The sequence below is a fragment of the Echinops telfairi genome, unplaced genomic scaffold, assembly GCF_000313985.2.
Source record: "Echinops telfairi isolate 266 unplaced genomic scaffold, ASM31398v2 ScPeMD7_5592;HRSCAF=6446, whole genome shotgun sequence".
Classification (NCBI taxonomy): Eukaryota; Metazoa; Chordata; class Mammalia; order Afrosoricida; family Tenrecidae; genus Echinops; species Echinops telfairi.
In genome coordinates this window covers 51,496,104-51,516,550 of record NW_022109491.1, presented here as the reverse complement: position 1 = coordinate 51,516,550, position 20,447 = coordinate 51,496,104, and the positions used below count along the sequence as shown (strand labels likewise).

The 20,447-nt window shown below is 42.6% G+C and overlaps 1 protein-coding gene and 1 pseudogene across 1 annotated transcript in view; one reads left to right on the top strand and one right to left on the bottom strand.

The window, feature by feature from the left end:
* The window catches only part of JAM3 (junctional adhesion molecule 3), a 47,755-nt gene that overhangs the window by 17,106 nt on the left and 10,202 nt on the right, over window positions 1–20,447 (top strand). Inside the window, exons 2-3 of the mRNA XM_045295449.1 lie at window positions 18,225–18,290; window positions 18,952–19,065. Coding sequence (XP_045151384.1) covers window positions 18,225–18,290; window positions 18,952–19,065 — 180 coding nt within the window. The remainder of the gene's footprint in view (window positions 1–18,224; window positions 18,291–18,951; window positions 19,066–20,447) is intronic.
* LOC101654347 lies at window positions 2,319–3,535 on the bottom strand (annotated as a pseudogene).

The window sequence follows — 20,447 nt, the reverse complement described above, 5'->3', positions numbered from 1 at the left end:
TCCTTGCCTCTGAGTGTACTTCTTCCAAGACTGATTTGTTTGTTCTTAGGCTACCAACAACAAGGTCAGCAGCTCAAAACCATCAGCCATTCCTCGGGAGAAAGGTGAAGCTTTCTACTCCTTGTAAAGAGTTACAGCCTTGGAAATCCTCAGGGGTGGTTTCCCCTGTCCTCTAGGGCCACTTTGCACCTGCATCGACCTAATAGCAGTGAGCTGAGCTACCCTTAACCTGGACTATGGATTGTAATTAAAACCTTTTTTAATATTAGGAGTATTGAAAATAGGGCCCACATTTCTTCATAGTTTTAGCACAGAGAAATGAATTGAAGATGTAATTACAAGCATGAGAGTAAATGGTTACCTTTGCCCTGAATTGGGTCACCCAATTCTTCTAGGTCAAAAATACGTTCATCAGTTCATCATTTCAACGTAAAACAATTCACCAAACTCAAACCAAACCCACTGCTGTCAAGTTGATTCCACCCTGTAGCAAACCTTCAGGACAAACCAAACCGCTTTTCTGGATTTTTTCAAGATGATAAATCTTTATGGGAGAAAAAACCAAACCCTCCTCTCCTGCTGAATGACTGGTGAGGTTAACTCTCTTACCTGTGGTTAGTGGCCCAGTGAGCAACCCACTGTGCCACCAGCGGTTCTCTGACACACTTTAGCCACAGGAAGTCTTCTAAGGCAAGAATGCCAGTTTAATGGCTTAAAATGAGGGCCACTTTTTCAGAAGAAACCTCAAAAGAGCAAAGACAGCAAAGCATGCAGCTGTGGGCTTGAATCTGATTCTTGGCTACTCATATTCTCTGTAGATATCTCACCTTCAATTTGCCATATTATATTGAAATTGTAGACTTTCGCTCTTCCATGTTTACAACCAGGAAGACTTCCAAAAATTTTTTGCATTTCAGGTTTTCCTGTGGGATAATTTTTACTTGTTGATTCAGTTGGTCAACCAGAGTTCCATAATTTTTTTTTTGAAAAGTCATGTGGCTAGTGGTAAGTATGTACAAAAAAGTATTTCAGAATCATTCCTCTATAGCTTTCTGTTAAATCTAGGGTAAGTAGAAAAGAGAATCTAGAAATAAAGTGTCCTGAAAGAATTCTTGCCAAACTATTTCCCATCAGTGGGACCCTGTGTTAGTCTGGGTAGTCTAGAGAAACAAATCCATGGTCACGCATATGTGTATTAGAAAGAGTTTCATATATAAGAGGAATTGAACATTGAGAAAGCATCCCAACCCAGTCCAGTCTAAGTCCATAAGTCTGATACCAATCTATAAAGTCCTCTTCAGACTCACGAAACACATGCAATGATGCCGAATGCAGGGCAATCACAGGCCAGTGGGTAGAAAGTTGTTTTTTTTTACATCTTAAGTAAACTTTTATTTTGTTCATTAATAAAAGTGTAGAACGTCATGCAGACCTGACAATAGTTAACACCTTACTTCTTTAACATAAGGTAAAACAGTCCAAAGCAGACTGATGCTGTTAGGTTTTACATGTCCATTGTAATACACGGGTTTGGACCACACGCATTATTCAGTACATGACCAAGTTAATTAAAGTAAGTCAAAACCAAGTTGAAGAACTAATACTTCTTTGAAAAGCTCTAACATTTATTGATTCTTGACAAATAGAAAAAGCAGCAATATCAACTTATTTTTAGTCTTTATCTGTAAAATGGCCGAATCGTTTTTAAAATACAGAAAACCCAAATTCCATGCATTTACAATAGCTTCACGATTTGTCTTTCATTGCTGTTGGGTGAGCTGATTTTTTCATTCAGGGCGATGCCCCGTAGCTGGGTAGAAAGACTTCTCTAGGCTCGCCTCGACACCAGAATGTCAGGCCTGTCTGCCGTGGAACCACTGTGGGGTTTGAGCCACCACGCTACTGGTAGCAGCTGAGCACTTTCACCACTGTGACAAGGCTCCTCTGTGTCCCCTTAAGATCTCTTGTTGAGATATTTTGAAATCAAAGCGTTATTCATTGCAAAGGTAAATCCAGGAAAACAAACTTTCAAGTGGGATGGCATGACTGGAAAAAAATGATCAACTAGTGATATTTATAATTAACACATGCAAGAGATTTATCAATCAAATCCTTTCCTTTGTATTTTAATGTGTTTTGTCAGACATGAGAACTTTTTAACTGTTTCTATCAGTCACACTTAACGCCCTACATATTCAATTTTATCTGAAACAAAACAATTCTCTCACCTCCAGGTTATCAGTGCAAAGTACAACCAAGCATTACAATTTTAATTTTAAAAGGCTTGTTCTTCACAATGTCCAAAGTTGTCTAATTCATTAAAAGATGTCTATATCATGAGAATGATCAACCTCAAAGGATTCCTCTGTACCCAACGTTGTTTCTCCATGTCCTTCCTGTGGCTCATCGAGAGAGGCCAGAGCCTCATTTGTATCACTTGCAAAAGTTTCTTGTGATGTATCATCATCTTGAAAATTGAGACTTTTAATAGCTTGCTTCATCTTCTTCCCCAGCACCTGTTCCTCTTCCGAGCAGCTTTTTTGCTTTTCATATTCCTTTTGATTCTCAATGTAGGAAATGCTCTGAACTTGTTCTCAGCTGATACTAGGAGTGTTTTTCGGAAGATTTAGAAAAACTCCACCTGGTGTTCTTCTCCGACTACCATCCATTATGAAAAGACTTGCTCAACTTCAGTAGTTTCCATCAGAAGCTCAAGCGCCTTCTTAGTCCCAGTGATCTTCACTATTCACTGAGGCTTTCTTTGGTTCTTGTAACCCGAAGGAGATTTCATCAGCTACTTTCTCTTGGGAATCTTCCTCGGAGATCTCCTATTGGCCTTTATAATTCATGTCTGCTCTGTGCCCTGTTCTGTCTTTCACAGAACATTTGAGAGCGTTTGCATTTGAGAGCATTTGTCCGTTTTCTTCTGCTGCTTTTCTGCCGCTGCGCATATATTCATCTAACTCTTTGGCTAATTCTTTTGTATGCCCCTCAGATGCCCTCGTAAGTTTCTTAGTAAGCAAATAATTGTCTCAGACTGTCTGCTTTTATCAGTAGTGCCCTCCATTCCCAAGATACCAAGTTCAGTGGCCCCTGCATCTTGATTCCGCCCCTGTAGGACAGCACCCCATATGTTGTTGATCTTTTTCCCAGCAACACACAGTTCCTGGCTGCTCTGTTCCAACGGAATCGGCTCTGGTTTGGGAGGAGGATTAAAACATTTCTGTTGCTTTCGTTTCCAAACAGAGTGGTCATCGTCGGAATCGGAGACACTCTCGTCGCTTGAATCCATACTTTTAATATTTCGATAATGGGATACTGGTGCACACGCTGATGCAGTATTCTGGAAGGGCCCCACAGCAATGTCTCCACCTAGTACTTTCAGCCCCGGGAGGGCCCTGTCGCTGGATACGACTGTCATGTTGGAATCCGAGTCAGAAAGCTGCCCATCTTCCATAGCGTCAGCCTCCAGCGCCCTCTTCTCGTGGCGCGGTGCAGAGGGCGAAAGTCTGGGTCCAAGGGGCGCTGTCAGCATCAGCGCTGTCAGGGTCTCTACGCGGCTTCTCCAGCTTCGGAGGTCTGGTTGCATCAGGGCAGGTCCATGTGGCTTCTCCAACTCCGGACACTAGCGCAGTTCCATGTGTCTTGTCAGCTGCTATGCCTCCCAGGGAGTACAGGGAGAGATGTCTCCAGCCTCCAAGGAGGAAGTACGGATTTCCCAGAATTCTCAGGAGAAAGACATGCCCACACAGAGGCTTCATTGTCTACGGTCTGATTGACAGGCTAGGCTCCACCCCTACACTCTTAATCCTCAAATTGACAACCGATTATGTATCTACCACAGACCCTGATTATCCTGTTATGTGAAAGTCTGTGATAGGCTTTTGGTAATTTATCCTGGCTCAGTTTATCTCATTTGAAGACATTTTCCAAATGAAAAGAGTGTTTGTAATGAGGAAAACCCATGCTAATTTTTTTTTTTAAATCACTGCTTACTTTGTGATCTTAGGCAAACCATTTAAAATTTCAGTGCCAAGAGGAGGGGAGGAAGGGGAGACCAATTGGGATGGTCTACATATAACCTGCCCCTCCTGCCACCCCAGGGGGGTGAACAGCAGAAATCGTGGGGGGATGGAGACAGCGATTGGTGCAAGATATGAAAATAATATAATAATAATAATAATTTGTAATTTATCAAGGGGCCATGAGGGGGGGTGAAGCTGACACCAGGAGCTCAATAGAAAGTAAATGATTGTAAAATAATGATGGCAACATATTGATGTTGGCATCACATGGATTGTTACAAGGGCTGCTAAGAGCCCTCAATAAAATGTTTTTTAAAAAAATTCAGTGCCAGGGTTTCCTCATTATAAAAAAACAAATTACCATCAACAACAAAAAACCCTCAAAAAACTAATAATGTCTTCATAGATCAATTGGGCGTATAACCAAAACAACTTATATGATGGTTCCCAGAGAGTTTTTTTGTATTATTAAAAGATCATTTTTTTTAAAAGTTAATAATGATAATAAGCCTAACAATAATAAGGACACCTGGGGCATAGATATCATCTTAAGTAATACCTTTTCTGCATTCCTAACTTCCTTATAGCACTTTAATTTCTATCATTCCACCCTTGCTGACTTTGTCTGGTTGCAGGTTGTAAAATTACTTCCTTTTTTTAATGTCTTAACAGTGCACTGCTGCTTTGAATACTCAAGGTGGTGTGTTTTGTGTGATCTGTTTTATATTGTGTGTAACATTCTATAATTCAAAGTCAGATTATGTAACTGCTCTTAATTAACGAAAAGCTTTCCCTCTTGTATTTTTAACCCTTTCCTCCACTTACATTTTTCTTTTCTCTTGGAACCCAGAGATTGTTGTAATTCTTAGTCAATCTCTAGCAGTTTCCCCCAAAAGAATTAAATTTATTGAAAGTTGTATCAATGCACAGACTTCATCATACCTTTCCAAACTAACTTAGACCCTAAAGTGCTGGCACTAGGTTGAAGGCTTAGAGTAAAACTGAGGGAAATGGTCTTCCTGGTCAAGGTGGCCACACAGTCACATGCATGACAAAATCCCTCTACAATTAACATGGAGAAAATCAACAGGAAAGAAAAAATACTCCCCATCCCAGAGAATTGGTTCTGAAGAGCATAGGATGATGCCTGGAAGGAGGAGGGAGCAGACGCGGGACCAGCCCTGTTTTTCCAGGGGTCCCAAGTATGAGGAGGAGGTACAGGCCCAGAGTAGACTGGGGCTATAGACTCTATGTGGCTATAGACTCTTTCTCTATTATCTTCATGAATAACTTTATTCCTACTGAACCAACAGAGTAGACAATGAAGGCTAATTCCCTGTTGGGGCACACTCTACTATGGCCCGAAGCTAACATCAACAGAAGTCTTTTTCTCCTCCTTAAACCCTCACATTCACTGCCATGGAGTTTATGCTGATGCACGATGACTCTGAATCAACTCAGTGACCTTGAGTTGAGAAACCCTCAGAGCTGAAGGAAAGGGATGCCAGCTACAGTTGTGCACAGCTCTCCACGATAGGGGAGATGGAGATCCAAAAGATTGATGATAAGATAATTAGAACTGGCAGCACTTTGAAAGAGAAAAGCAATAGAACTAAATTAAATTAAAGCAATGGAAAGCTAAGTTAGTGAGCATTAATACAAATATCACTATTCTTTTGTTTTTAAACATTTCATTAGGGGCTCATACAACTGTTATCGCAATCCATACACACATCAATTGTGTAAAGCGCATTTGTACATCATTCTCAAAACATTTTCTCTCCACTTAAACCCCCAACATTAGCTCCTCATTTTTCCCCTCTCTCCCCGCTCCCCCCTCCCTCATGAGCCCTTGATAGTTTATAAATTGGTATTTTGTCATATCTTGCCCTGTCCGACGTCTCCCTTCACCCACTTTTCAGTCGTCTGTCCCCCAGGGAGGAGGTCACATATAGTTCCTTGTAATTGGTTCCCTCTTTCCTACCCACTCTCCCTTTATCCTCCCTGTTTTGCCACTTACACTACTGGTCCTGTAGGGCTCATCTGCCCTGGATTCCCTGTATTTTCAGTTCCTATCTGTACCAGTGTACATCCTCTGATCTAGCCAGACTTGCAAGGTCGAACTCGAGTCATGGTAGTGGGAGTGGGGAGGAAATATTTAGGAATTAGAGGAAAGTTGTATTTCTCATCGTTGTTACATAACACCCTGACTGGCTCATCTCCTCCCCGGGACCCCTCTGCAAGGGGATCTCCAATGGCCTACTAATGGGCTTTGGATCTCTACTCCGCACTCCCCCCATCATTCACTATGGTGAGATTTTTTCTTCTGATGATGCCTTTTACCTGATCCCTTCGACACCTCGTGGTTGCATAGGCTGGTGTGCTTCTTCCATGTGGGCTTTGTTGCTTCTGAGCTTGATGCAACCGATGAGAACAATGAGCAAGAATAGCAAAACATTTGAAGAAAGCCTAAGAATTGTGTGAGACATTATTAAGAAGAATAACTTACATCTCACTGGAATTCTAGAACAGGAAGAAACAAACCCAAGAGAAAATAATAGAAAGAATTCTGGAAGAAAACTTCCATAACAGGTTAAAAGAGGAGAAAATAACTGAAAATAACTGCCCAAGAACCCCAAACAGGATAGATCCCTTCAGGACATAGTGTAATCAAACTTTCCAATATCAAGGTCAAGGACAGTATCCTGAGAGAAGCTTGGGGGGGGGGGGGCAAAAAGAACAGTTATCTACAAAGGAAAACCAATAAGAGTAAGCTCATATTTTTTCAGCAGAAAGCATGCGAGCAAGAAGACTATGATGTGACATTTATAAAAATCTGAAAGAAAATTAAAAGCCAACCAAGAATCTTATATCCAGCAAAATTATCCTTTAAGCATGTAGGAGAAATAAGGGCATTTCCAGACAATAGGAAATTAAAAGGAATTTATAAAAACAAGGCCAACTTTATAAAAGTATGAAGGAGAGTCCTTTCGACAGAGAATCAACAATAGCAGATGTAAACTTGCAACCAACATACAAGACATCACCACTCAGAAATCAACCCACTTAAAGCAGTATTCAAAATAAAACAAACTCACAAGACTAAAAGTAGGGAACCAGAGATAACAATTTTCAATGAAAACCAACACAAAGAAAATAGAGGGAAAATTATAGATCTAAAACATTCTAAGGAGAAGGAAGACAAGTAGTTTACAAGAGAGAACAGACTGTCTTCAATAGGGGAAGAGAATAATAAATAGCCAGAGAACTTCAAAGATAATGGAAAACCTCACATTGTGGTAGTTATATAGTCTGTTGTCAATTTGAGAGGATAAAGAGTGAAGGGGTAGAGTGTAGCCTGTCAATCAGGTCCTAGCCAATGAGACCGCTTGGTGGGCATGGCCTTCTCCCAGGGATTCTGGGAACCCCGGTATTCCTCCCTGGAAGTGGTAGACACTCTCTCTCCATTCACTCCCTGGGAGACATTGCAGCTGACAAGCCACGGGGACACCCCTCCCAGTGCTGAGATGCTTACAATGCCACTGGATCCACAACACTTCCCACCCACTGGCTTGTGATCTTCCTGCATTCGGTGTCATTGCATGTGTTATGTGTCTGAAGAGGACTTTATAGATTGGTATTGGACATATGGGCTAATATTGGACTTATGGACTTGGTCTGGACTAGGCTGGGATGTTTTCTCAATATTCAACTTCTTTTGTGCATAAATCTATTCCTTAAACACAGATGAGTTTCTATGAATTTGTTTCTCTAGTCAACCCTGACTAACACACTCATCTAAATAGAAAAAAGAGAAGACAATGAGAAAAACCTAGTAAAAAGGACAATAACCAAAAAGGGGAAAAGGACAAGAAAATCCACAAACAAATGAAATTTATGAAGATCAAAGAAATCAGTGCTACAAATACACAGCAAAGTGATAGTAACAAAACACATGCATATCAATAACCACACTGAATGTTAACAGAAAAAATATACCAGTGAAGAGACAGAGAGTGGCAGATAAGAACAGGACCCATCAATATGCTGTTTATAAGTAACACACCATGAAGACATGAAGATAGTTATACCTATACACTTCCTCGTGGTGCCTGTATATTGGGTAGAACCATTTGTAAACAGGCCTGAGTTTTTGCCTATGGGTTCATAGGAGTGGCCCTGGGAGAGAAGGTAATTGTGTCAATCTGCGTTGACCAGAGAAACAAATCCAGAGATACTCATATGTGTGTAAGAAAGAGCTTTATATCAAAGAACAATTGTATATTAAGAACACATCCCAGCCCAGTCCAGATCAAGTCCGTAAGTCTGATTTTAGCCCTATGTCCAACACTAGTCTATAAATTCCTCTTCAGACTCACTCAGCACATGCAATGATGCCTAGTGTAGGAAGATCACAGGCTGGTGGGTGAAAACTCTTGTGGATCCGATGGCAAGTGGAAGCATCACAGGGGTCTCTGCAGGTCTCTACCTCATGACTCACTCAGGTCTCAGCATACTTCTACCTGGCTTGTCTGCAGGAAGACGAAGGCAGAGAGAAAGTATTGCCCGCCTCCTGGAAGAGAGAGAGGAAGTTCCCAGAATCCTCATGAGAATGCCGTGCCCACAAAGAGGCATCATCAGGCTGTGACCTGATTGTCAGGCTAGACTGCATCTCTTCGCTCCTAATATCCTCAAGTTGACACTAGTTTATGTAACTACCGCAGTAATGTAGCAGGAGTGGGGTCCATAGGCATTTGGACCACTTTCTCTGTGGCAGGCTTGTGGTTTCAGGGCTGGCTGAAACTAGATCTGGAATATATCACCTTATTTTGTTAATTGGAGTGCTGCTGTGCACATCCAACTTCATCATTTTTGTCATTTAAAACATGTTATATGGTGTAAACAATAATAGTGACATTTGAGATTAACTTTATTAGTATCCTTAATACCCATCCCAGTGATTAGTATCATTTGTTCATTCTTGGTTTTTTTTAATTTTGGGGTTTTGCTGTATAATATCATTTGGTAAGGGTGGACCAAATTTGTTTAACCATTCACCCATTGAAGAACATCTAGGTTTTCTTCAATATTTGGCTATTATTAATTAGAAAACCCCCCACAAAATCTCACTGCCATTGAGTCAGTTCTGACTCATAGAATACCTAACCCTATAGGACAGGGTAGAACTTCCCCTGTGGCTTTCAGAGACTGTAACTCTTTATAGGAGTAGAAAGCCTTGTCTTCCCCAGCAGAGCTGCTGGCAGTTTCAAACTGCTGACACTGTGGTTAGCAGCTGTGTTAGACAGGTTCTCTAGAGAAGCAAGACCAGGACGCTTATGACTAAAATATATGTATGGAATATAACAGCTAATTAGGCCACACAGCCATACAGAGGGCTCAGTTCAACTCACTTCCATGGAACAGTTAATGTACTGGAAGTCCTTCAACTCAGGAGGGCTGATGGGTCCAAGATCAAGGAAGCAGACAGCTGAATCTTTCCTGCGGCAATGGAGGCAGTCTGGCCACAGGCACCAAGCAGCAGGGCGGGTCACCAACTGTCAGCAGCTCAGAAGCTTAGTGAAGGAAGCCCAGATGGGATAGTGAACTCAAGCAATGCAAGATGACAGGCTCCACCAGCCTCAAGCAATGTATATACCAGCAGTGTGGTACCATAGGTCTTGAAGGAACTTCAAGCTCTAGCAACACGATTCATGGGTTTGCTGTCCCACAGGTAGTGTAGCTCATAAGTTGAGGCGGAGAACTTGCTAAAGCAGCCAAAAGCCAGTCCATCACCAGAGAGTAAGAGAGAGAGGGGCAGGCCTTGCTGAGCCACTTATCTCTTTGCCTTCCAGTCAAATTGCAACCTTATTAATCCATGTTCCTGTTGTCCAGGTTGGCACAATAGACCTACCTATCACAGCAGCTCAGTGTATACCCCACTCCCCAACCAGGGCTCCTCGGCTATTATTAATAGCTGCTATAAACATTCATGCTTCTGTGGAGCAGCTTCTGGTTTCAAACAGCTGACCTTGGGGATCATAACCCACTAGGGCTCCTGCAGTCTTGTTTAGAGTAATAATAACTTTTGATATAGGGAAAAGTGGTTCCTCCCAGTTTATTATATTTTAAAATGTTTAAACTATTCTAGTTTCTTTAATGTTCCATATGTATAATTCAGGGTTTTCCACACACACACACACACACACACACACACACACAATGTCTTTCTTACCCATCTGCTTAGAGAGAAAAAGAAACATTGAACTCAAGAAATTGGCTGTAAGGCAGGTCATCAGGCTAGAAACTCTGGTCAGGGTTGACATTATAGTCTTCAGACTGGATTTCATCTTCCTTGGAAAATCTGTTTAATGCCTGTCAACTGACTAAATGAGGCCCATCTACATTAACAGGAATAATCTCCTTAACTGAAAATCAGCTGATTGTAAGTGTTAATCAAGTATATGAAATAACTTCACAGCAACACCTGAGGCTAGTGTTTAATTGAATCACTTGGTACCACAACCTAGCCAAAGTAACACAAAAGTAAGTCAGAACAGCATGTACATTTTGGAATGATCTTGTATGTATCTATAAAAAAAATTCTTATTGAGATTTGACAGAGATTGCATTAAACCTATATAACAATTTGGGGGATATTGACATCTTTACTTGCTGATTCTTCTCCTCCTTAATCATGGCATGTACCTATATTAATTTCTTTTCTTTCCTTCATCAGTGTTTGGTGGCTTTCAGAATATAAGTCCTGTAGGTGCTTTGTTCTATTTACACCTAAGTGTTTCATTTTTGGAGCAATAATAGATGGTGTTATAGTTTAAAATAAAATCCAGTCTGTGGTTCCTCACTGTGATCATTTTGCATGTGTTTTCTCCTAGCACTGTATAAAGAAAGGCTGCCAGGGAGTATGGCAGGGGAGGTTTGGGGAAAGAGGACGGGGTAATACTATGAGTACAAGAATGAAGAAAATGTTCCACAACTGATTGTGGTGGTGATTGTACTTGATGTGATTGAACTATTGAATTGTCTGGTATGTGAATTATCTGCCAAGAAAACTGTTGGAAAAAAATTCATAAATGCAGCTAATATTTAGTGACCTTGCTGAACTTGCTTGTAAGTTGTAGGAGTCCTCTTGTGGATTTCTTGGGATTGCCTACAAAGGTCAGTATGCAGTACATAAACAAGAGACCACGTTACATCTTCCTTTCAGATCTGTACGCCTCGTCTTCCCTGATTGCACTGGCTGTCCCTGCCGACAGTATGTTGGATACGACTGGTGACAGAAGACATCTTTGTCTTGTTATGAATACTGAGAGAGAAAGAATACAGTCTTTCAACATTAAGTATGGTACTAACTATAGGCTTTTTGTAGATATTATTTATCAAGTTGAGGAAGTTTTTTTATTCATACTTACCTGCTTTTTTTTTAATCATGAGAAGTTGTTGGAGAAGTGTTAAAAAACTAGTTTTTGATTTTTCTTTGTTCTTTCATCATACTTATTTAATCTGTATGCTGAGCAAATAATCAGAGAAGCTGGATTAGATGAAGAATGAGGCGACATTAGGATTGGAGCTAGGTTCATTAACAACCTGTGATGTGCAGAAAACTGCAGCCTTGAGTGCGGCTTGTAACTTAAATATTAAGAAAACCCAAATCCTCACAACTGGAACAATAGGTACATCACAATAAGTGGAGGAAATACTGAAGTTGCCAAGGGTTTCATCTTGGTCCATCATCATTGCTCATGGAAGCACCAGTCAATAAATCAAATGATGTATTGCATTGGACAGATCTAGTGCACAGACGTCTTTGAAGCTTTAAAGAGCAATGATGTGCTCACTCTGAGGACTAAGATGGACCTGACCCCAGCAATGAATGGTAGGTATTTCAGAAGCGTCGTCTGCAGGTGAGAGCTGGACAAGGAGTTCGGAAGGTCAGCGGGAAGAGGATGGGCCCGAGGACTTGGATTGGCACAGAGGCTGCGACCATGGGCTGAAGCGGAGCAACAGTTGTGAGGATGGAGCAGGACTGAGCAATGTTTCATCCTGTTGTCATGGCATCTGTCAACAACTAGAGCAACCCTGTTCACAAACCAAGGGGTAGAATGTAAGGTGACCAGATGTAAAGCGGGACACCATTGACCGGGGTGTGTGTGGGGGGTGTTCTTGATTAAAAATTTGGTCTACATGGACCAAATAGACCGTTCCCTAGCTTGTCGTGCATTCTTTCCAAAAATTGAGACTTTTTTAAAAGGCCAAAAATTGGGACTGTCCCGCCAAAAGCGGGACGTCTGGTCACCTTAGTATCATGAGATTGGCTGGTTGCTCCCACTGTGTTGGAGTGAGGGCAGAAAAAGATACTCAGGCTTTCAAATTCCATGTGCAGAAAAAATTCAGCACTCTTTTGGGGCGCTGACCCTGTATCTAACCCCAGAGTTTGGCCTGGACACAACTACCAACTCCTCTTGTAGCATGAAAATGGCACACATGCCTTACAAAATGACATCCTTCAGATACTTGGTGGCTTTCTGGGTATGCACACCTCTGATGGCCTGGGTAGTTTCACAGTGTTCTTAAAGTGGATCTGAAGATTTGAACTTGTTGATTTGCACGGTTTTGTAGGGTTTTCTGGGTCAAGTATCGACCTGTTTATATTTAGGCAGACGACCCGAGACTGCTACAGGAAGAGCAGCCTATTCTTTCTTCCCAGGCTGATCCTTAGTTGGGACGCTCTGCTAAACCCATCCACAATTGGGAACCCTTCTGTCACTTAAATACCAGAGGCAGAGTTTCTAGCATCACAGCAACACCCAAGCCCTCACAGTGCGTGCGACACAGTGACAGACGAGTGGTGGGACAGCATTGTTAAAAACCTCAAATACATGGTCAGACAAGAAGCGGAGAGAGACTTAAAAGACTTCCTCTTGGACAGTGTTTCCCGAAGTGGGCGAGACCACGCCCCTGGGGGCGTGCTGGAATGATCCAGGGGGCTACTAAGGCAGATACCTACTTTATAGTACATACATTATGGGCTGCAGTACAAAAGCTTTCCATTGCCAGAGGGGCACAGAGTAATATTTTCTTCTGAAAAGGGGACAGTAGGCAAAATAAATTTGGGAAACATTGCTCTAGAGCCTTTGAAGCACGCATGTAGTGCCTGAATTCAGATAACCAGCCCCAGAACTGGGAGACAACTGCACCCGTGGACTGAGGACTGGGATACTTGGAGGGCAGAGGAAGCAGAGTGGCCATGCCAGGGCTGTGGAAGTGGCGGTCATTGGACCTTGGGGGTAACCCCTAGGTTGGTGGGTGTCCCATGGAAGGGGACCCAGAATCACCATATGTTTTGTACCTCAATGCCCCCCCTCACAGTGACATGACAGGCTCGGATCTTTGAGCAGGGACCTGAACTTGGAAGAATTGATCCAGGAAGTTTCCTCCTGGCACCAATCCCCATACTGCAGATAAACAGAGCTCAGTCGAATAGGAGATCAGACTGCAGAGCAACAACTCTGGGGCTGTGCTTGCAAAGACTCTTCCTACCCACAGGGTCTGGAGGGCTCTGCCACTGGAAAATTGGTGACATTATCAGTGCAATCACTTTATACGCCAGGGGGATGCTTGACAATGTTTTACTTTTCTGTTCCTGTGTGTGTTTTCCTGCGTTTAGTTTGTGTGTTTTGGGCTTTTTTTTATTTGCTGGTTTGTTGGTCTTACAGGGTTTTGATTTTAAAGTAAACCGGTGCCCTTCATATTCCAGGGAGAAGCCGATGGATTCTGGGTTCTCACTCAACTCTAGCCCCAATCCAAGAACAGTTGGCTTTGATAACATGACCCTGCTCCATACTCACCTTCATGAAAATGTGGTGAAGAGGGCAGATGATGCCTGCCTGTCAATCAGCGTAGTGTCTGGGGGCTTGTATTCATCTAAGCAGCCATCTAAGCGGGGAGTCAACCAAGCCCACATGAAAGAAGCACACCAGCTGTGTGATCCAAAGATGAAAATAACCAAATTCAAATATGACAAAGGGAAAAGTATGAGAGTTTAAATTGTGAACACCAGTCTGTAGAAGCCAATGGGGGACAGTGGGAGCCCAAAACTCATCCGCAGAGTTTCTCCTCTTGGGCAGATCACTCTAGCCAGAGGCAAGGCACTCAAAAACAGCTTTACTGTCAGGCCAAATCCTTGTAATCTTTGTTTTATTTTCTTAATCATTTTATCAGGAACTTTTACAGATATCATAACACCCCATCGTTCAATCATATCATGCAGTATTGTACAATTGCTACCACAGTCAGTTTCAAAACATTTTCTTTCTTCTTGAACTCCTTGAGATCAGCTTCCTTTATCCCCTCCTCCTCCACACACCCCACCCAGGACCCCTTATTTTTATTTATTTTGGTTGCTGTTGTTGTTGCAATTCTGTTGCTCGCTCCCCTTGAGTGGGATTATGCTGTCATAAGAGCTATCAGCTGCTCCCCCCCCACCTCGCTTCCTTCTCTCGGCTTTCGTGTATCAAACTTTCTTAATTATACAAATGAACATATGCAAATCTAACATCATTAATGAGGTAAAATATATAAAAACATGTTCAAGTGTTAGGCTCATGGCTTCCAGTCTTCCCAGCACCAGTGTTTTTCAGAAGCTATTACTAAATTTAAAACTGTATGCTGGGCTATTTGGACTAGGAAATGTAAAGATTATAGAACACTTATAAATTTAGCTACTGCCCATAAGTAGAATGAGAATCTAAGAAAGGACTCTCAGCACGGAGCCCTGTCAAACCTGGGCTCAGCTGTTAGGGATTATCACTGAAGCTGGCCTTTCATTTTTCTTGAGTAGCCCTGTATTCTTAAATATTCTTGGGACAAATTGTTTCATATGATCGGCACAAGCAACTGCACGTCCAGCCTCCAGGAAAAGCCCATCGTTCACCAAACAAAAATAAATGTCCTCACTTGTCCTGGGTCTACACTTTCTGTGGAAACAGGTGTTTTAGAAAGTTAAAGCAAAATATTTTGTACTTTTGTTTTTCAGTTCCTTTTATTAGACTCTTTGAGGTTTTTGCTAGAATTAAAAAACAAAACAAAACAAAACAAAAACAACTTGCTTCCATCATGTGGCCCCCAATGCATAGTGACCTTATAAGACAAAGTAGACCTGCCCCTGTGGGTTTCCAAGACCAAATCTTTACAGAAGTAGGAAGCCTCATCTTTCTTCTATGGGCCTGCTGGTGGTTTTGAACTACGGACTCTGTGATGAATATCCCAGCGGGTAACCTGCTACGCCACCAGGGCTTCTCTTGCTAGAATTAGTGAGGTCTTATTAAATAGGAAGAACCTAATCCTATTACTTATTTAATAGACTATTAAATAAGACCAGAAAAGGAAACAAATTGATGTGATCAACCAAATAAATGTAGAAGGATTGAGAAAGCAACTCGGGTATTTGCCTCCCTGCATACATTCTTTAGATGGTATGTTAGACAAGTTTCTCTAGAGAAACAAAACCAGGACACTTAACGATTATATATATATTTATATAGATAGATATATACAACATAAGAAATAAACAGTTAATTTGTCGATAGAGCAGTACAAATGGCTCAATGCAACTCACTTCCGTGAGACAGCTAATACACTGGCAGTCCTTCAAGTCTTGAGGGCCTCTGGGTGCAAATCAAGGAAGCAGACAGCTGAGTCCTCTGTAGAACATTTTAGGCAATCTGGCCACAGGCAGCAAACAGCAAGGCAGGTCAACAACAGTCAGCCAGATGACAGCGTCTGACAGTCCCCAGCTCAAGTGATATATACTCCAGTAGCGTGGCAAAGCAGGTCTTGAAGGAACCTCAAACTACAGCGACACAGTCCACTGGTTGGGTGTCCCAAAGGTAGTGTAGCTCTCAAGTTGAAGCAGAGAACCAGCTAAGGCAGCCGCGCACTGGTCCAATCATCAAAGAGCAAGAGACAAGACAGGAGAGGCTCACCCTCAATTAATCCCACATGTGTTCATTGGCCAGGTTGGCACAATCAACCTACCTATCACAGATGGCTTAATGAACTATGATCAGGAGTCTTCATGAGGGGTTTCCTTATGAAGGTCACCTCTGAGGATGGCTTCGTTTTGTAGAAGCCCTTAAGTTAGAGTCTTGTACCTCTGCGTGAGCTGTCTCCAAGTTTAGGTGAGAAATGTCCAGCCTGTTTTCAGCTCACTTCCATGAGACAGCTAATACACTGGCAGTCCTTCAAGTCTTGAGGGTCTCTGGGCACTAGTCAAGGAATCTTTCTAATATTTGTTGAAGCACAAGAGGAATATGAAGCACAGTCATCATAGCTATCTGTCCCCCCTCCCCCTGCACCCCCCTCCGTGTATCCTCAGGAAGGCAATACTCGCCTTCCTGTTTCTGAGGGGAAACTCTATCTTAGATTTTGTGCATCAAAAGATCTTGGTTGTACTTGTGCACATACGTGGGACTGTCAAGATTAGTGAGGCAACACTTGGGCCCTAACAGTGGGAAGAAGAAATTTTAAAGAACTAGAGGATAAGTGTGTGTTTCATCAGTGCTATACTGCATGCTGGATATATCGTCCTTTCTGTGTGGCCCTTCTGTGAAGCACTGTCCAATTAATTTACACATGGGCTTTGGGTCTCCACCTTGCCTATGTTCCTTCACATTAGTTTGATTGCTTATTTTTGAACTTCTGATACCTTTTCCCATCAACACCTCTTGATCACACAGGCTGGCATGCTTCTTCCATGTGGGCTTTATTACTTCCTTGCTAGATGGCCGCTTGTTTACCTTCAAGCCTTTAAGACCCCAGATGCTATATCTTTTCATAGCCAGACACCATCAGCTTTCTTCACCACATTTGCTTATGTACCCGCTTTGTCTTCAGCAATCATGTCGGGAGATGAGTATCCTACATTGCTACATTATTAGAACAAACCATTCTTGTATTGAGGTAGGATTTAAGTAGAGTCCCAAAGTCTGTCTGCTTCTCTGTTTGTACTAGTTTTGAAAGGGATTGCCATTCAAGCAGTGTATCTTGATTCTCTCAACAGTATAAATTTAGCTTTGTGCTATTTTTTTCACCTCATCAAAACTTGTTGGAAACTTTTTATGGATGGTCTGGACTATAGGGAGGTGGGTGTTTACCAGGTTGGGAATTATACCCAGAATGTGCTGTTAAAGTGAGAGCGGAAAGTGTCATATGAACTTGAGGGTGCCACAGTCGGGTGGTAAGCGTAGTGGAGAGGGAAGGATGGGAGATGAAGGTCCCTGTCAGTCCCCATAATAAATGTTGATGGAGCTGATGACTTGATGTAGAGAGAAGACCTTAACAGGAAATTCCTAAAGCTGTAAAGCATATTCTGGGGACTATGAGGGAAATGAATTCTCAGACCTCTGTCTAGTGAAATCTGGGCTGAGGGAGAGAGCTGGTAACTTGCTATATGTCAGAGGCTTTGGTGTGGAATATAATCATTTTCCAAACTCTATGGTTGGTGACTGTGTCTTCCTTAGAAGGGGAAAACGTCGAGCCAGTCAGGGTGTGATGTAGCAGTGATGAAAAATACAACTTTCCTCTAGTTCCTAAATGCTTCCTACACCCACCCCACCCCCACTATCATGATCTGAATTCTACCTTGCAAGTCTGGCTAGACCAGAGGATGTACACTGGTACAGATAGGAACTGGAAACACAGGGAATCCAGGGCGGATGATCCCTTCAGGACCAGTAGTGTAAGTGGCGATACTGGGAGGGTAGAGGGAGAGTGGGTTGGAAAGAGGGAACCGATTATAAGGAACTATGTGTGACCTCCTCCCTGGGTGACAGACAACAGAAAAGTGGGTGAAGGGAGACGTCGGACAGGGCAAGATATGACAAAATAATTATTTATAAATTATCAAGGGTTCATGAAGGAGGGGGGAGCGAGGATGGAGGGGGAAAAATGAGGAGCTGATGCCAGGGGTTTAAGTGGAGAGCAAATGTTTTGAGAATGATGAGGGCAATGAATGTAAAAGTGTGCTTTACACAATTGATGTATGTATGGATTGTGATAAGAGTTGTATGAGTCCCCAATAAAACGATAAAAAAGAAAAGGGGGAAACGTGAGCTCACCCATAGGTTCTGCTGCTGTTTTAGGGTGCACTGTCTCTGATTTTACTTTCCTCTCTCCCTTCAGGCTGCTTGATGGGGACTGTGGATCTGAAATCCAGCAACCGAAGCCCAGTGGTGCAGGAATTCGAAAGTAAGTCCAGGGAGACACGGAACTCTGGTGGCACAGTGGTTAAAGCTCTTGACTGCTGATGGAAAGGTTGGTGGTTGGAACCCACCAGGCGCTCCATGGAAGAAAGATACGGCAGTCTGCTTTTATAAAGGGGGTGGGGTGGGGTGGTTCTAATCTGTAGCATAGCTATGAGTCAGCCTGAACTAGAAGACGGGGTTGGTTGGTTGGTTGGTTGGTTGTACAAGGGAGGCCCTACTGGAAGCGTGGATCCATTGTAATGGGCCATTTAGCCAGCTTGTAGCCAACCCAGGACAAAAATAAGTATACATATCATGCCAGATAGATGTTTAGGACACCTTCTCAACATATGTGGCATGCATTCAGTCAGTGCACCATTGCTTCAAGTGGCCAACAGTGAGCTCTGGGCTGGTTGTTCATTGATTCCTGGCCTGGCTTGATGCATACAAAGCATGCAAAGGCGTTTCTTATTGACTGGAGGGGTTTTGAGGGAGAGTCTGTTCCTTGCTCATTATCTATACTGTCTCTTGGACCCTGGGGACGACTGTTTTCCAACTGTAGGGAAGACTTCTCTTAAACTAGACATAGTGTGTAGACCCGGGTGTACATGGAACCTAGACTTATTCCATATTCCCTTAGAGTTCTTCTTTTTTTCTCTTATTAGGTGTGGAACTGTCTTGTATTATTACGGATTCACAGACACATGACCCACGGATTGAATGGAAAAAAATTCAAGATGAACAAACAACATATGTGTTTTTTGACAACAAAATTCAGGGTATGATCCTGCATCTTCTTTGCTGCTGACCTCTCCTCTGTAGACACGTCCAGGCACTTACTCACATCTAACGCATCACCTGCATTTCTGTCTGTAGCTAGGACTAGTTTGTTGTTGTTGTTGTTTCAATTTACTGCTATGGAAATTTCAAACATTACTGTAATGGGGCAAATAGTATATCGAACCTTTCTGTGCCTATCACCCAATTTTAACAAACAGCAATTCATTCATTAGGATTTTAGTTTATCCTCAGTCTTTCTTTCTGAGACTCAAAAGCATTTTTCTAGACTGTCGTCTGAACCCGATCCTTGGCATTAGTGATGGGAGTGAGTACATTCACTGTGCAGCTGCTTCAGGCTAAACTGGTGGCAGGTGCTGGGGTGACGCACTGGAAAGGCACTGTGGACAAATGAGCAGGTCCTCTCTCAGTGGTACACGGATGCAAAGGGTGCGTGAGATCGCTTTGGGCAGGGAGAAAGGGTGGTGGTTAGGCAAGTCTTCCCAGAAGTGATTTCTAAGCAGAGACGTGAAGAGAGATTAGTTAGCCAGACAAGAGTGTGAAGCCTGAGGTGGAGAAAGGTTTGGGGGCAAGAAAGAATGCTGTATAGAGGTAAAAAAAATTGCTTGACTTACTGGAGAAACTGCAAGTTCACCATAGCTGCGGCCTAGAGTGGGAAAGAGACCGGGATGTCTACAGAGAGGCTGGAGAGATTTGCAGCAGTCAGATTATGAAGCTTTGTGCCCTATGTCAGGTTAGACATTCTCTGGAGGGTCCTGGGAATCCACTGAAAGGTTTTAAGAGGGAAGTGACATGATGACATTTATACTTAGAAGACTGGCTTCTGGAGAACAGATGGGAGGTGGACAAAACTAGGAGCAGGGGGGAGGATGCACAGTCCTGCTGTGGGAATCCAGTGGGATGAGGCAAAGGACGAGTGGCAGGGAGGAGTTAGGGAGGCAGGGAGTGGGGCACTACTCTCGTGCTGACAGGCGGGAAGGAGTGGAGATAGGCACAAGGGCAGGGGGATGGCTTTAGACATTTCAGAGAACTGATTGTTGAGATTTGTAAGAAAGAGAGATTTTATGAAACAAACTAAATTAACAGCCTTTCTGCTTTGACTTTTTAGTGTCATTGGGATTTGCAAGCTCTTAAAACTGGTTTTGCCTTCCCCCTCCACCTTTCATCTTTGGAAAGGTGGAAACGTCCGTCTGAGGAAAGACATTTGCTTTATTTGGCAACTTAGGCTGCTCCACTGAAGTCTTCAGCAAGACCCAGTTGGAATGTTCTTTTTTGTTTTTTAATCATTTTATTAGGGGCTCATACAACTCTTATCACAATCCATACATAACATCAATTGTGTAAAGCACATTTGTACATTCAT